Genomic DNA, 16,915 nt, shown 5'->3' on the forward strand with positions numbered 1-16,915 from the left:
CGAATTGATAAGGATTGGCATCCGCGTGTGCGGATTGGGAGACAGCCTTGTTGTAATCCGCATAAACAGATTGACACGCAGGTTGATGAGTATTGGCACACGCAGTGTGTGAAATCTGCGGGTTGATATACACCCCTTTTGATCGAAATTATTAGAATTACAAGTACTGACTCAGATCTAGCCCATCTCATGCAAGTTCAAAGTAATAGCCTGCTGGCAGATTCGGAGATCCCCACTTCTAGAAGCTCGGAAGTATCCAGAGAACAATCAGCTGTGCCAAGCGTTTGTTTGGCTCATGTTAATTAGTTTAAATTTCCGACACATCGGACCATTTGAGTACCATTCCTCAACGTGTCAATATGCACAGAATCCCAGATGAGTTGAGCTTCTTTCAACTTCTCGACGTCGAACGTTCCGATCACAAAAATTAGTGCATTGATTATTTTGCACCATATGTCGGACTAGAGACCGGCGTGGACTAGAATTGGGAAACAGTAAGTCAATGCATTGCTAATACCGCTCCCTACAGATCAACACGACACATTCCTGGACCCCCTGCCAGGAACTCATGGAGAAAAGATACGCTAGAGGATGTCTGCATCGCACCCCTACAAGGTCTGATATCCCGCATGTCATGGTCTCCAGTGGGTGTCGCTGTTGTGAATGTCATCTGCGTTCCCAATATAATTTGGAGCGCAGCAAAGGAAGTCGTGAGGAGACGCTGGCCCGTTTGATCCAAACCACCGAAGAACTCGTGAGTGAGCCTTGTTTGCTTCATTCTTATGTTGTGATTTATGCAGCATTAGAGCATTTGTCTTTCAGAATGATGGAAGGCGCTCGCATCAAGCGTGCCATTGAAGAGCTGTTCGATGCAGCCGTGTCTGCATGTGCTTCACACTGACATCGTTGATGGTGTAGAAGTGCTACAAGTGTTGTACATCGATAATCGTATGTCTGCCACTCATCTCCTCAGTCGTGCGGCACTCCAGTGCTTCATGCAATATATCAATGACTTGACACTTTTGTTGCAAACACTGGTTTTTGTGACGGCACATCAAGAATTGTCTCGTAAGGCCATCGAACTTGTGGTCAGCATGATTCACCACGATCTATATGTCTGGTGTGAGCTCCAGACACCGTGTGCCCTTGGTGCACCTTGACCACCACTGAACGGACTCGCGAATCAAGTGAATGGAGTGCCTCCTGAAGAACTACGATCAATTCGGCAGATACTAAACAAAAATGGCATTATCGTCTCTTTCACTTCTTACTCCGTTGGTTACAAATAATGAGTTCAAAGCGCCACTAATCTACAATAGCAATTGTCTAATGTCTAGACATCATTGTCTTTCTGGTCGGATTCCCGGTATGTCTTTCTTTGTGTGATTGAGAACTTGAAATTAGCAAAGACAAAGGAAATTTAAGGTATCAATTGGGCATATTTAACGGGACTGACTCGCATTATCATTGTCAGCAATACACATTCCCCGTCAACGACACACTAGTCGCACTAGCTATGAAAATAGACTTCGAATGTGAAGGCCATGCTGAGGTGAGCATTCACACCCCTTGTGCATTGATATCGTATAGATGAATTGGCACAGAGACCCTCGTCTGCTCCCGTCCTTACAGATGCCTCACAACCTTCTCTTCCAACACCTTCTCCGCTGCGACTACCCCAGCGCCCCAAGGGACAGAAGAATGTTGCAATGGACCAGCATCGGGTGAAGGAAGCGTTGTCAGCTTCTAGCTTCTATTTTTTTGATATCATCCTTCGTGCATTGCGACTATTGCGCATACCATTATCTGTGCTACTCTTTCTCTGGATGCTGGCATCCACCATGAAGCATATTTCCAGCACACTACACACAGCATTTTACCCAATGTGCTTTCTTCCTTTGGTATCAAGGTCGGCGTTGTGCATCGAGTTTGTATTAGCGCGCAGTCCACAGCAGGCAGACTTCCCCCACCTCATGCAATATCAAAGCCGGATGTTTGAGCAAATTTTGGATGGTTCGGTCAGAGGATCTGGACTTTCCCTCGAAATACGAAAGGCAGAATTTGCAACAGCTGATCTTGCAACTCTGGTCCGCCATAGCAACCTCCTCAAGTCTAATGATGCTCTAGCTGATCTCCTAGCGACATTTGTCAGAGATGCCAAGATGACCGCAAGGAGTCTCATCAAACTTAGTTCAAAAGTTGCTGGCGCAGTTGATAAGTGAGTTACTTATTGTAATTCACTTATAGGGGCATTCATACTTATCTTCACCAGCATTATGGCAGTAAATCATTATGCAATGCGCACTGTAGAAGATGCTGGCGAAAATGCACCATCACCATTTTCAATCATGGCTTTTGCTCCATTCCGCACGACACCCACCACGCAAGACATTATAATGGATGCATTCTCCAGCGCCATGGAAGCCTTCTCAAGAGCCATACAACGGCTAATTCTGGAAGCCGAGATATGTTTGCGCAACTTAAATATGCTTGAGGAAGATCTGTCTGCCATACGCGAAGCTGTGATGCGAGAAGATGCATTTATTGCGGCGGAGAAGTCTCTCCTCCTGGAGGCATTGTGGACTAAGCTTGGTGGAAACCGACAGACACTCAGGGGATATGAGCATCACGCAAATTTGCTCATGGATGTCAATGATTATCGGAAGCAAGCACAGGTCCACATCATGGCTGTGCTCCAGGTTCTGTATTCGATGAGTGAAGATATGGAAGATTTACGGGAGAGGGCAGCAGCTCCAGAACTGGTTGATGAGAGGATTCCAATTCAAGTTCATATTCAGAGCATTCAGAATGGACTCCAGCGGCTACAGGAAGGCAGGGCGAGGGCAAAATACAAGGAGGAAGATGTAATGAGGAAAGCATTGGGGTTTGCAGCCAATGATCATAGCTGAAAGCAGATGAGGAACAGCCGTACTACTAGTGCATCCTCTCGCCATTCATTCTGTGCGCTCAAGGCGATGTGGGCCGATTTCGGAATGTACTAGAAGAGAAGCGCAATAAATTTGTTGGTGGTGTATTACAACCTGCTCCATTTATCCTCTGTGCATGAGACCATTATCGTGCGTTCCGCTTGATCGAGATCCTTTCCGAATACCAGACGCCGTTATGGCCCGGATCTGACATTCTAATCATGATTCACGAGGCTGCTACATCGACCAATCAAGTCCAGACATGTAATTACAGGATCAGCGAACTTGATCATGGCTTTTGTTCGCCAGATTGATAACTGATATAGGATAGCTATATAATCTCGCAGGTACATGATACCAACCGTCTACTCAGATCGATACAACACAATGGCCACTATGAATCCCTCAGGTACGTGCTGCGATGCGCAACTCATCAGTATCATTGAGTATATACATTAAGAATCTTCTGATCTATCAACCATGGTTTTTGCTACTCCACGGTCATCTTTGGGCATCGGTCCCGCCTATTTAGGCACCGCCAACCCAAACTCAAACACGTACACTATTGCCGATTCCCACTTAAATTCCAGCAATTCCGACACCTCAGACTGGAGCAGACGCGCCACTCATATGTCGGACGATGATGAACCTGCCGTTCCCTTCAATAACCGGGCACAAGCCATTAGGCCTCAAATGACCAGTAAGTCCCGATTCAAATTTCGAGTGCTACCAACTGACTACGTCGGTATTTACCAAGTCGCTGATATAATGGAAGCCATTGAATCTATGCGGGTCAATATGACTGACAATTTCAACATGTTGTTCACACTTTCGAATGCGAACACAAAGTACGCTGAGCAAGGCGTCATGCTAGGCATGGCCGCGAAGGAGGCTGCGGAGACAAACAAGGTCGAAACTAGGACTCAGTTGCAGGATCTAAGGGCTCAGATTCAAAGTGTACAGGACAAAATAGAGAGGACTCAGAGATGGCTGACGTAGGGCTTTGTGGCATTATCCTTACATGTAAACGTGATCACGACTCAATTTGCGATATATAGACATATGTAACTGGAGCTTCAATATTCAATATTCAATGCTGAGCCGCCTAAAAAATTTCGGACGCCGATTGCGATTGACAAGTCTTTTGCCTGTTCTCCGCTACTTCAAAGCGCGAGGGCAATGTCACCAAGTTTCAAGCACTGCACCAAGTCCCATGGACATGTCACATGCACTCCGGGAGAAAGAGATGAGTGAGAGCGAAGAGAGTTCAGGCGAGGCGATTTTTTCTGAAGGTTTGCACAAGCAATAGCGAAGCCCGTACGTTGTAATCCTCTTAAATTTGCTCTCACTTTCTCTTGCATCTTGCCCGGGGGGTAGGTGATCTTGACACTTTGCTGAATCCGCCTACATTCTTGCTTTCTACCCTTTGTGTGCTCCCACCGGTTGTCTCTATTGTCACCAGACAGGCCCAGCTGAGACCTTGAACATCGTTATATCTTCGCTTCCGTTCAACTTCCGTTGGCCTTCTCCTGGCTATACCATTCCCGTCTCTTGATCTTGCGAGCCCATGGAGTGTCACTCACCTGCGCAAGTATGTCGATTTTTGTCGTGGCTCTGGTTGTCTGCATGACCTTGCAGGAATGGAAGAACTTGTGCGGGCACATACCTATGTGAGTTTTTCATTCAAGTGCTCTAAATTTCTTGATTGTGTGAACAGATTCCTCGGCATGCTTCTCGCGCTCTCAATCAGCCTATTCTGACCCTTATTTCGCCCAAATCGTCGAGGTCCCAACCATTTTCGAGTTCAAACATAACTTTGTCTCTGACTCCTTACATTAGCGAGGCATTGAACCTCGTGCTGATGATCCGGAACACAGCTGCCATGTATGTATTCACTTTCTTTCTTCTGAGAGACACTCAGTTCCCACGAAGGATGAGGATTGGCCTACCCTTGCAATGATTCTTTCTTTCTGTGACCGTGTGCATGTGTGTGCGCGCCTTATGACGTTGTACAATAATTGGGAAGGCGCAAAATCAACAGGAACCGAGTCGGAGTGGCACCAAGGGTAGCAGGCCCTTGCCGTACAAGTTAGATTGCAAACTTGGTGTATAATGTATCGACGTGAGTTCTGACTTTGGCTGTAATTGATTCAAAATCCCCACTTACACGTGAATCAGGGCAGTGCCATCGGATGAGCACGTTGTCAGACAAGTGTACGGAATGCAGCTGGTGCCGGACTGAGTGTTTGTTTGTTTCTCAAAGACCTTTATTCCACATTTCTTTCTACCTTACCCCCGCACAGACGTCGTCATACTAGAGGCGGCTCGCTAACTTCCTTCAGCCTTCAAGCTTCAAGTTTGTCCCAAATAAATGTAAATGTACCCGTCTTGAATCTGTCATATTTTCTCTGTTGCACTTCTGTCGTTTGCGCGGCGAGGTGTTTCTCGAAGATTACGTGGATTGGAGGGCTGGTCATGATGGCATCTCGTCGGGGTTGATTCGTTTCTACCGTTCTTAGTGGCTCAGACTCACGACATCACCCATTCTTTCTAATTCTCACATGGACGTTATAACATGCAGCGACGACAGAATAATCAAATCAGCCTGACTCAGAGTGTGAACAGAGACATGCGATTACATAACATTGTGCCAGTTGATTATCGTTTTTGAGTTAAATTTATTTTCACAAGACTAATGGGATAAGCGTGTCGTGCTTCCTCCAGCAATCTATATAATGACTTAAAAGCGGAATCACACATGCAGTCCAATAAACGGAGATAACTAAGTACACAGCTCCGTAGCATTGTTCATCGGATATTCTTTAAGCCACGAGGCTTGCCTTCAGTCATTGCGCTGGTTCTTGATCGCCGTGCACAATTTCAAATTGTTTGACAGTTTCTGGCATTTACCGACCGCACTTTTGACCCCCTCTAGCTCCATAGGTATTATGAAATGGTAGTAGAATAGATAATGCACGCCTGCACAAATGGCATACATATCGTCAATGAGCGAACGAGCATAAGTGAGTGCAAATGATCATCAACATTAGCCGGTCGAAGTACAAAAACAATTGTAAGTAATGTACAAACAAAGAGATAAAAGAAGCGCACGTCGCCTGCGCACCTGTATTGCACAAATATATGGAGATAGACAAGCAAGTGGTGATAGGTACACGCAAGGCACATGCCCATGCAAGGGGTGAGAGCTGTTGCATAGTCAGGATGGCCGACAGAACATTGGTCCAGGACTAACTGAAAATGCTGCACGGCGTCGTTTAGGTGAGAAAATCGTCTCGCTTGTCACGTACGTGGTAAGTAAATAGCAGTGAGGGAAGGGTGAAGACCACGAACGGGATAGGGAGATGTCTACGAGACGTGAGCATGTGCACACGAGCAAGAAAAAGGTTACTCGCCGAAAAATGATTGAGCATGACTTTTACATGAGCATTCGAAGAAGGCCCTTATCCACAGTATCAGCCCACGCTGCAGATTCGTCGGATAATTGATGGATACGCACTGGATGATGGTGGGAATGCACCAGGAGGGAGCTTTAAGATTTTTTCCCGCGGATAACTGTAATAGAGGATGAGGATCACCAAACGGATGCGAAGGTGATATCCGACCCACATTCAAGTTTAATATATTAGTTTTCTAAGTAAATGTTACTGCGCGCGCATGCATGATAGTGTGTCGAAGCAGAACAAATATTCAAGCATCGAAAATTGAAAAAGTTCATGACATACTTGATCACGTGATATTCCGAGTTGAATCCACTTTTCCGCAACTCAACGTCAACGTTTACAAGCAATTGTGCCAATATTAATACTTCAGCCGTTCCTTCAGACTCCTGGAGAAACGAATGGATTCCCTCTGTTGGGTGCATGAGCGCCAGTTGGCCTTTAAGCTATAAGTAAGTACCATTACTAGATATCTACTATCGAGTCTTGAAATGGCAGAAACCCCGATCACAGGCACATCATTCGATTTGACGATTACGGACAACATTCACCGCGTCCGCCGGTGAAGCTGCAGCAGGTCAGGATTTTGATGGTTAAATATATCTACACGATCCCTGTAGATTTTCCACTTGCAGGTTCGGAACGATACGATCAAGGCCGAAAATCTTGATTTAGTTCCACTTTCTGTGTCCATACACACGTGACCTGCTGACATGAGCCGGCGGGGCCCGCCCTGGACATACTTTTTTCGTTGGCGTTCCTTCTCAAATCTCTGATTATCTCTCTTTCGTTGATGCTCACTGATCTAGTTATTGTTGTATCTTAGGCGTTCCTTCTCACATCTCTCTTTTGTTGATGCTCACTGATCCAGTTATCGTTGTATTTTAGGCGTCTTTGATTTGTGGCATGTGGATGAGGTGTCTGGACACCGATGAATCCGTACTATGCCAGTGGTCAGTTGTCCCAATGTTTGACTTGTGGGCGAGGTGATCGGAAGCGGCGGAGGTCTCCGCTCTGGTTTACCCGTGAACCCAAGGTCGTGCGTCTGCTGTCTTGATGATTGTTATGCGGGCGAGGTGTTTTGAAGCGGCGGAGGTCTCTGCTCAGTACATCGATGAACCCGTACTATGCCACTAGTCTGTTGTCCCCATGTTTGACTTGTGGGCGAGGTGATTGGAAGCGGCGGAGGTCTCCGCTCTGGTTTACCCATGAACCCAAGGTCGTGCGTCTGCTGTCTTGATGATTGTTATGCGGGCGAGGTGTTTTGAAGCGACGGAGGTCTCTGTTCAGTGCACCGATGAACCCGTACTACGTCACTAGTCTGTTGTCCCCATGTTTGACGTGGGCGAGGTGATCGGAAGCGGCGGAGGTCTCCGCTCTGGTTTACCCATGAACCCAAGGTCGTGCGTCTGTTGTCTTGATTGTTATGCGGGCGAGGTGTTTTGAAGCGACGGAGGTCTCTGTTCAGTGCACCGATGAACCCGTACTATGTCACTTGTCTGTTGTCCTCATATTTGACTTGTGGGCGAGGTGATTAGAAGTGGCGGAGACTTAAAGTCAGAGGACGTTGTGACTGGGACCGTGTCGCTGTGATGAGCAGATCGTTGTCGATATGATCTACCACGCTCTCAAATATTCCGGACATCCCCACCACTCTTACTCTCCTTCGACTCGAGTGCTTATATACTAAGTACTTCCTCACCAAGTAGAACGAGGACCTTGACATTAGCAATTGAAAATAATGCGAGTGAAGTAGTCACAATGTGTACTTTACCAAAACATCTAAACAGCGTTTTCCACTAATTTAGTTCGTGTCAATCGCTTGTATCTCTGTACAGTTTTGGGAAGAACCCATGTGGGATTCCCATCAGAATGTAACACTAAAATTCTGCAAGAGAAATCTTCATTGTGCGACCCATTATCTCCCGGTAAGATCACTCTCCATACACCACCACTAGGGGAATACTCGCGGATCCAGCACGACACTTTCTGGTCGGTGCGATGGAGAAATAGGTCGCCGAGTTGGAGAGTATCAAAGGATAAAAAGTTAGGTGGGGTATCAACGGGCTGTGCACCAGTGGTCTCGAACCATCCGTAGGTTAACGTCGATGTTTTGCGCACAAAGCGCTTCAGATACACAGAACGCTCTGCGGCATGTTCTGTTGAGAGGGGAGCATTATTCGAAATGATGTCATCGACCTGTCGGACATCATGAGGGCTTCACTAGAAGGCCGAAAGATAACTTACAAGACTAATATCTTCTGCTAGATCGGTAGAAGATACATTGAGGATGTGATCCTCGCCATTGGACAAGTTATCACTACGAGTCGTGATAGTACTGGGTTGGGGATATTGATTGTCATTGGAGGTGGGTACCACGCTGTTGGTGATGTGGCTTGGGGTGATATCACCGCTATCACGAGTATGGATCCTACAGCGCCAATAAGGAATTCTATATGATGGGATTATGCAGAGGATATATGGTACATACTGGTCATGGCCAGGGTCTATTGGAAGCGAAAATCGCTGTCGGAAAGTTGTCTCGAAAGCGGATTGTGGCCCAGATGAAACATCCATCAATTGCAATACTGTTGTTTGTCCATTCGCAACAGGAATTTCAGAGCAAAATTCTGCAAGAATTTTATTCTGTATATGCATAGTTAGCGTTATGCTGGACGACTTGAAGAAGGGATGATGGAACACTCAATCGATGTTTCTTTGTATACCGAGTCAGTAGAATTCTCGGATGTATTATTAGTATAGCGGGTGGACGCATCGAGTCCCCGACTGCAGATTCCCACGGATATAGGCTATCAAACTCCGCTTTATAACTATTCAGATTCTGTCAACGATGACGAGTCCGACTCAGACATTTTAGTAGTGATTTCCAATCCGCACCTCACCCTGCACCTGTTCCTTGTCTTGCGTTTCCCACCGGAGATTCGCTCCATCGAACATCTCACCAACCAGTGTTTTTGAAAACGTGAACCATGTCATCGATCCCCGTTTTGGTGAAATGGTGTATGACGTCTCAAGCTTCAAGTCTAGTCATCGTTACGTGATCGATCGTATCGCGCTTGTGCTGATTCGACGATGTTTACCTAGAAATATACGCCCGTCCTTGGACAGTCACGGCTCACCGATTCGCTCCTCATATGACTACAATGGCTTAGCGGGTTATACCACTGACCGAAGGTCGATAGCTTCAAGGGCAATGTGAGTGTATTCATTTTCCAGACTCATGTGGATCGACATCCGGGCTCATGTGGATTTGTATCCAGACTCGTGGATCGACATCCGGATTCCGGACTCATGTGGATTCTAGCTCAGCGGGTGAGTGTATTCATTTTCTAAATATCCGGACTCATTCATGCGCAGACCAGTACAGTACGACTTTGGACTGTGACATGAACTTGTCTTCAAAAATCAAGACGCCATACTTGTACCAGGATTTGTATCCAGACTCGTGGATCGACATCCGAACTCATGCGGATTGGCATCCACGCTCGTGGATCGACATCCGGATTCCGGACTCATGTGGATTCTAGCTCAGCGGGTGTGTGTATTCATTTTCTGGACATCCGGACTCATTCATGCGCAGACCAGTACAGTACGACTTTGGACGTGACATGAACTTGTCTTCAAAAATCAAGACGCCTCATATACTTGTACCAGGATTTGTACCCAGACTCGTGGATCGACATCCGAACTCATGCGGATTGGCATCCACGCTCGTGGATCGACATCCGGATTCCGGACTCATGTGGATTCTAGCTCAGCGGGTGAGTGTATTCATTTTCTGGACATCCGGACTCATTCATGCGCAGACCAGTACAGTACGACTTTGGACGTGACATGAACTTGTCTTCAAAAATCAAGACGCCTCATATACTTGTACCAGGATTTGTATCCACGCTCGTGGATCGACATCCGAACTCATGCGGATTGGCATCCACGCTCGTGGATCGACATCCGGATTCCGGACTCATGTGGATTCTAGCTCAGCGGGTGAGTGTATTCATTTTCTGGACATCCGGACTCATTCATGCGCAGACCAGTACAGTACGACTTTGGACGTGACATGAACTTGTCTTCAAAAATCAAGACGCCTCATATACTTGTACCAGGTCTGTATTTCTGGCGATGAATAAACATGTATTTACACGCCACAAAGTTCCAACATGTATACTATTTAACGCGACTCACAGGTCAGGATACAGTGAACGATTGTTGTTGATAGTCATGTGCAGGGTGAGTTGAAAACAACGGGGACAGAGTGAATGACCGTAGTCTTTCAAACTGGAACGTGTTGTTATGTCAGATGGACCCAAACATTTGTACTAACTCCAAAAAACATGCTCACATATATGGATACTGAAGGACGCCAGTGCAGCCCTCGCACTGGTTCATATCCTCAACAATTGCAATGGCAACAATCTTCGATATTACGGCTTGCAGTTGTTTGCATTGATCTTTTGCTGCTGAGATCTGGTTCCGATACATGGCACAAGCGTCCATCTATCCATAAATTTGTAAATGGTAAACTGAATAATCAACAAAAATAGTACCAGAGGTCCGATCAAGCTGATCTCTCTATCAGTAGCCACGTGTTCACTGGTGTTTGAGTTGTGATTTGTGACGATCACCATATCTTCTTCTTCAACAATAGCAGGGGTAGGCGTAATGACGGTGCGTTCCTGACGACTCAAAATAACATCCATAGCAGCGAGAAGAAAATCTGTCACAGGCATAGTGGGAGCAATGTGTTGACAGTCCATACCATTACATCTTTGCCTCGTTTATATGGAACAATATTGCTTTGTGTCAGTACTCTTGATGGCTGCTTTGTGAAGAATAAGCTATAGGTTGGAGTCACATGATGTGACGTGCCCAGAGGGGAAGTCTTCAGAAGAGCTAAGTGAGTTGCTAGTACTAGTGGCGTTCAAGACTAAACATGAAAGACCTTGCTGCAGAATTCTATTCTGAGGTGACAGTTTACTTGGGGCAAGTAACCAATATAACCCTGGTAGATGTTGGTTTAGAGCCATTGCGAGAATTCAATACAAGTTTCCGACAACGATTCCCTGCTCCAGTCACACAATGCTGTGTCCAACAGCAACCGCAGCACCAGGTATGTGATGTGCCCTTACTATCTGCATATGAGCCTCCGAGACTTTTTTTGCAGATTGCAGATGATCATTCTCACAGGGATATGACCGTCGTCCCAAGCCTAGATCTTGCGGAGTTGGCCATTAGGATGCGTGCCACTCAGTCGAACAAGACTAAATGAAGAACTTCGTCCAAGTCAGTATGGCCCACATTTCAATCTTGACTGAACCAACATATCTGATAGCTCGACAGTCACATGTACATAGGATCCGCTGGTATAGATACTATTAGATTGATTGGCTGGTTGTACATGATTTGTTTCTCATAATGATCTTTCCCTTTGTGAACGAACGTTGCTGATTCGCTTCATGCATGACTTTCTTTTGACTTTGGTCCGATACAATTCAGACAAACAATTGTTTTGATGGCACCCGAGGCCTTTGTATCACAAAGTAAGTGCTTTGTTCCAGTTGTATAAAAGTCAACGATTCACTATACTCCAGACCACTTTCATCGTACTTGCCTTTGACATGACTGTTTATCGAGATCATCGCCCACAATATCGTGAGCTACATCATCCGTATCAAACTTCGGATCAGGTGATTGTCCCATTGAGACGTACGAGGCATCGCCAGCGTTCACTCTCTCCTCGTCGAGCTGGATCGCCATCATTGGATGGACCTAGTAGCAGTCCCTCTTCTCCTGAAATTTCAATGGTACATCACCAACCAATTGAAACACCGGTATGTATCTTTTGCATTGCAGAGTTTGATATCACATCTGAGTATTACAGACTAGTACAGAACCTGAGGCCCACGAAGGTGATGTAAATGAACATGAAGTTGCCCTCCGGGAGGAAGTTGATGACACTATGGTATGTATTTTTGTAATGATAAGATATTCTCGATCTGATGGCTTTCAGATCGTAAAAACTGTTGAATCACCAGCTGATGACGATCTAATAGATTGGATCATGAGTTTGGTGGGTACGTTAATGCGATGTACTTGTTTTCTCATCGGTCAAATAGACCACCCCAGACCCAAGTGAGCCTTGTGCCACTCTTAATCATGATGTTGCCAACGATGGCCAGGTGCGATATTTTTGTCTTATTGATTGTTGCGACAATTGACACATGAGGGTCTCTTGTTCAGAATAATCGAGCTGTTACTCCGCCAATCCACTATTTTAATACGAGAGAACTCTCCGTAGCAAATGAGGAGTTGGCTAATTTGGTTTCGTCTGTTGTTGAAGCTCAGAAAGGCCATGGTGATGATGGTCACGATGATGACGATCACGATGATGACGGTCACGATGATGGAGAGGAGCATTTTTGGCAGGAAGATCTGGTCCTGGCAGAACCCAATGAAGATCTTATGGAGGAAGAAACGATTAATGAGGAGGATCTCATCAACGAAGAAATGGTAAATCAAGATGAATTCATTAACGAAGAAATGGTAAATCAAGACGATCTCATCAACGAAGAAATTGTAAATCAAGACGATCTCATGAACGAAGAAATGGTCGATCAGGAGGATCTCGTGAACGAAGAAATGGTATGTGATTTTGTTTGATTGCGTACAATTGGGTTGGTGTTTCTCACCCATTGCCTCTACTAGGAGGCAGATAGTATTGTCGATGAAGATGAACATCCATGGGCCACCAAAGGTGACATTGAGCGTGTACTAAACGCAGTAATGGAAACTCGTGCCGAAGTGGCAACTCTTCGACGCTCAGCGCGCCTCCACAATGCTTCTGGATCCTCATCGGCATCCAGCAATCAATCGGTTGCCACACCACAGCTTATTCAAGTTGATCCCATCCACAGGCCTCCAAATCATAGGGCTAGCCGGTATCGCCCAGCCAGAGACATTGTCTTAAAGGTAATATCTTATTTTAAGAACTCAAAACTGTGTCATTGATTGTTCTCACTGCACAGCGTGAAGTCCGTGAGCATGCAATGTATATGCTAGGGCGTGAGACAAAGAACGATCCTCTACCTCCCCCTCCAGACCCATCTGAGCTAGCCGAATTTGTACTGGCAAAACGAGGTGGGCCAACTGTGGACAACTTCCGACTGGAATTTGGTAAAACACACCTTACACCTTGGAATAAAAAAGCAGCAAAGGTGTTTGCTAGGAGTTTTATCGAATCTGGCCAATACACTAGCTGCGATAAGCAGATCGTGGAGACCTCATTTCGAGCTCACCTCAAAACCCTTTGTTCACACTACCGTGAACAGGTTCGAAGTGCACATTCATTGCCGCCCCCTCAACAGACAATTGACAACCGCCAAACAGCTGCTCGACGAGCTCGCCGCAAAACTGTACGCAAGAAAATCTGACTCGTTAATATCACATTTCATGTTGACCAATTGCTTTACTAGCTATTTGACCACCGCGTTACGGCAGCCTATTGTCATGAAGATCTCGTTGGTCACCGTAATATTATTCGTGATATGGGCCCTGACGGTATGAGTGGCGATGAGTCTGACACTCGAGACGGAATTAAACGTTACATCATTTTTTTGGACAAGTGGCGCAATCCGGCTGTAGCACCATGGCTTCGAGTGTTTGACCGCATCTTCATGACGACAAAGTTCAATGAGGTGAACCGACCAAAACGTGGTAACTGGCCTCGCATTAGGGTTCCAACCACCCAACGCAATGTCCACCGCATAGGTAAACCGGTCCCAGGTCTCCCACGTAACTTCTATGATGAAGCGTGGTTAAGCACCTTGGACATGGATGATTTAGAAACACTCAATATTCAACAGCCCATAAGTCTTGAACATTCTCAAGAGGTACTTCGGTAAGCTCCTTTTTATTCAATTTTTGACGATGAAAATAACACTTGTGGATTACAGGATTGCAGAAAGATATGCTCTAGTGACTGGTCGACATACTCCTCCTGCACCCGCTGCTTAACGGGCTCAAGCAGCCTATAGACGCCTCTTCATGTTCTTAGTGCTGGTATGCATTGCCGGTGTCTTCTCTTATGTTCGATGCCACTACGGTACTATTGTTAATTATGTACATACTGTGAAGAATCCCATACCTAAAAACACTACTAGATCATTCAACTATTGTACCAACACTGTTAGAGACAAACATCCTGCGCTATTGTATGAGAACGGCATCCGTATTTATAAGTGTTGACGTATCCATATCGCGTCGGTGTTCGAATGTACTTGACCCTCATAAGGATGGAGCGAATTATTTGCAGAATGTTCTGGATATAAACCAAGACAAGCGGAAGGGGACCACAGAACCCATAGAGTGCCTATGCCAAAGACCATAAGATCACAAGTCGTCAGCATAACCAACGGTCTGAGATATAATAAAAGGCGAAGCAAACGTCCACGTGATTCGATGCCGGAAGTGTTCCCATGTTTGGTAGACGATTCAGTAGACCTATCCCGGCCGAATATTGTGCGCTGAGATCAAGTCGGTCGGAACCTCACTTCATGTAACTAGGAAGAACGGGTGATCCTGCTCACGGTACAGACCTGCCTACGGTAAAGAAAGGTGTGCATAATGCTCCGAGAAATCATGAAGACCTACTCTCGAGTTTTATTTCATCGTTTGGAAGGAATTTGACGAGGGACAGTGAGTGCGTCCTCAGCCTAATTGGCTATCTGCTATCTTGTATCTGACATTCGGGGTAGAAACGGACACATCCTCCGTGTTAGCTTAAAACAACTCCCAGTGAGCCACGGTCCCGGCTACCAGTAGTATGCGGTCAAATTTTGGTTAGTACTTATTGCAATCGCCGCATGCTGGAAGCTCTTCTTCTACCCCACATTCTCCTATGATCTGACCTCTCTCTGCCATGCTCCTCTGGTCCACGAGCGTGTCCGTCTTCTACTAATTCCAACTCCAGTTTCGAGGCCATAATGGAATCCTAGTATGGCTCTGCGGGAAATGACAGGTAATGAAGTATTCGTTCAGATCTCAGTTCACTTGGGCATACGGACGTATCCACTGGAGGCCGGTATGGTCATTAATTTAATACTAGATAATGTCGTTCACGCAATTATCTTTGCAGATAACCATCTGCGTCACGTCCGATATCCTTGCCATTGGCGCTGACCATCTTAAGGATAAAGAAGAGGAGTTTTCGTTGGACCCCACTACCACCAACAACCCATGCATCACCTGTTTCTTTATGTATGCACGAACTTTCCTCGCCGCCCATGTTGTGCTCCTTGCATTGGTACTATCTCGGTGTCCAATGTCGACGCTCCTCGCCACGGCAATGTTTGTCGTTCCTGCCTTGCTCTGGACCACTCCGATCAGCTTCAAGAAGTTTTGGCTAATCTCGAGGCGCCTCCATGGGAGGTTTGGCAGAGATAACTACCAGCCTTCTAGATCTGCACCTGAACTGGTCATCAAACGCGTCCCAGGCATGAAAGCAATTTTCAATGGCACCATTCGAGGGTATGTCTGCGTGTTCACCTTGAACGATACACGGCATGCAAACAAATACTCTTCAGGCGTGGCATCTACGCTGTGGTTTTCTCCGTGTTGTCGGGATCAGGCAATCTCACTAGCACGTTGCCGTCTCCATGGAGCGTCGTTCAACTGATAGTGTGGTCGACCGTCAACCGCTAATGCCACACAGTAAGTAGACCGCACATGATCGCACGATTTAACCCTGACTATATCTATAGATCATGGCCGATGTCCGTGATTTTGAAGAAGATATGAAGGCCGGGGTCCCCACTATACCTGTCCTTCTCGGTTCAATACTCAAAATCAAGGTCATATTGACGGTCTGTCATATGCTGGTTATGTTGGCCTTCATTGAAAACACATACATTATGGGAAGCTGTCTATTCGCCGCAGTTCTGGTGTGGATACTGGGCAAAGACTCGCCAAAAAAGGTGTTCTTGTTTAGCTCCCATTCGCAGTCCCTGTTTACTATTTGGTATCTGTTGACGAGGCAGTATCCTCCGTTATAATCAACAAGTACTTTAGAGTTTCGAGATGCAACTGGATATATATGTAGATTGTTGTTTTCTCACCATAATTATCATGTTAAGTTACCTACGTAGACTTTGTATGGGCATAAGCACAATTCCCTAGCTGTGATAAACCGAGTTCTCTATAAGATGAAATACACTGCTGCCACCGTCGCACGTGATCACCTATTAGTCGAGGTACCTAGAGGCTAGGTACCTGGACCTGAGGCCTGAGCGCTGAGCTTATGTGAGCGTAGAATAGAAAATTCATTCATTCAGTCGGAATTCGCCGCATCAACAATACGTTAGTGCACAACCACTGCCGCATCCATGAAATTCTACTATCACTATCAGTGAGTAGTGTGATACTGATACCACTGTAATCGTTGCGATGTGTACTAATTCCAAGGTGTTTGTACTGATTTGTCATGCAAGGTCCCTCAAGTAACAGCAGGGTCTC

At 46.0% G+C, this 16,915-nt stretch overlaps 6 protein-coding genes across 6 annotated transcripts; 5 read left to right on the forward strand and 1 right to left on the reverse strand.

Moving 5' to 3' along the window:
• Positions 1 to 1,709: 1,709 nt before the first annotated feature.
• On the forward strand, positions 1,710 to 2,909 carry F5891DRAFT_972198 (uncharacterized protein; the record flags this gene model as incomplete). The annotated part of the gene is made up of 2 exons (XM_041376365.1): positions 1,710 to 2,218; positions 2,273 to 2,909. 2 exons carry the CDS (start codon positions 1,710 to 1,712, stop codon positions 2,907 to 2,909), a joined length of 1,146 nt encoding a protein of 381 aa, XP_041216171.1.
• A 498-nt stretch (positions 2,910 to 3,407) lies between these two features.
• On the forward strand, positions 3,408 to 5,169 carry F5891DRAFT_990772 (uncharacterized protein; the record flags this gene model as incomplete). The annotated part of the gene is made up of 6 exons (XM_041378094.1): positions 3,408 to 3,627; positions 3,685 to 3,882; positions 3,986 to 4,219; positions 4,566 to 4,597; positions 4,645 to 4,811; positions 5,106 to 5,169. The coding sequence occupies 6 exons, from the start codon at positions 3,408 to 3,410 to the stop codon at positions 5,167 to 5,169; spliced, it is 915 nt and encodes a 304-aa protein (XP_041216172.1).
• Positions 5,170 to 5,769: 600 nt separating this feature from the next.
• F5891DRAFT_990773 (uncharacterized protein) lies at positions 5,770 to 9,043 on the reverse strand (the record flags this gene model as incomplete). Its single annotated transcript, XM_041378095.1, has 14 exons — positions 5,770 to 5,906; positions 6,052 to 6,175; positions 6,236 to 6,293; positions 6,368 to 6,410; positions 6,445 to 6,500; positions 6,671 to 6,831; positions 6,928 to 6,953; positions 7,249 to 7,327; positions 7,409 to 7,510; positions 7,544 to 7,693; positions 7,773 to 7,871; positions 8,222 to 8,584; positions 8,633 to 8,816; positions 8,877 to 9,043. The coding sequence occupies 14 exons, from the start codon at positions 9,041 to 9,043 to the stop codon at positions 5,770 to 5,772; spliced, it is 1,749 nt and encodes a 582-aa protein (XP_041216173.1).
• Positions 9,044 to 9,401: 358 nt separating this feature from the next.
• F5891DRAFT_990774 (uncharacterized protein) lies at positions 9,402 to 10,532 on the forward strand (the record flags this gene model as incomplete). Its single annotated transcript, XM_041378096.1, has 6 exons — positions 9,402 to 9,601; positions 9,667 to 9,718; positions 9,848 to 9,941; positions 9,992 to 10,167; positions 10,223 to 10,393; positions 10,449 to 10,532. 6 exons carry the CDS (start codon positions 9,402 to 9,404, stop codon positions 10,530 to 10,532), a joined length of 777 nt encoding a protein of 258 aa, XP_041216174.1.
• A 2,896-nt stretch (positions 10,533 to 13,428) lies between these two features.
• Positions 13,429 to 14,307, forward strand: F5891DRAFT_972201 (uncharacterized protein; the record flags this gene model as incomplete). Its single annotated transcript, XM_041376366.1, has 2 exons — positions 13,429 to 13,818; positions 13,879 to 14,307. Coding segments are annotated over 2 exons (819 nt in total), but the record flags the coding sequence as incomplete, so codon positions are not given.
• A 1,093-nt stretch (positions 14,308 to 15,400) lies between these two features.
• Positions 15,401 to 16,621, forward strand: F5891DRAFT_1179190 (uncharacterized protein; the record flags this gene model as incomplete). Its single annotated transcript, XM_041365809.1, has 5 exons — positions 15,401 to 15,490; positions 15,540 to 15,931; positions 15,988 to 16,081; positions 16,165 to 16,266; positions 16,323 to 16,621. The coding sequence occupies 5 exons, from the start codon at positions 15,401 to 15,403 to the stop codon at positions 16,389 to 16,391; spliced, it is 747 nt and encodes a 248-aa protein (XP_041216176.1). The 3' UTR covers positions 16,392 to 16,621.
• Positions 16,622 to 16,915: the final 294 nt, after the last annotated feature.

The sequence above is a fragment of the Suillus fuscotomentosus genome (genome assembly GCF_016647785.1).
Source record: "Suillus fuscotomentosus strain FC203 chromosome Unknown F5891scaffold_506, whole genome shotgun sequence".
NCBI classification, from domain to species: domain Eukaryota; kingdom Fungi; phylum Basidiomycota; class Agaricomycetes; order Boletales; family Suillaceae; genus Suillus; species Suillus fuscotomentosus.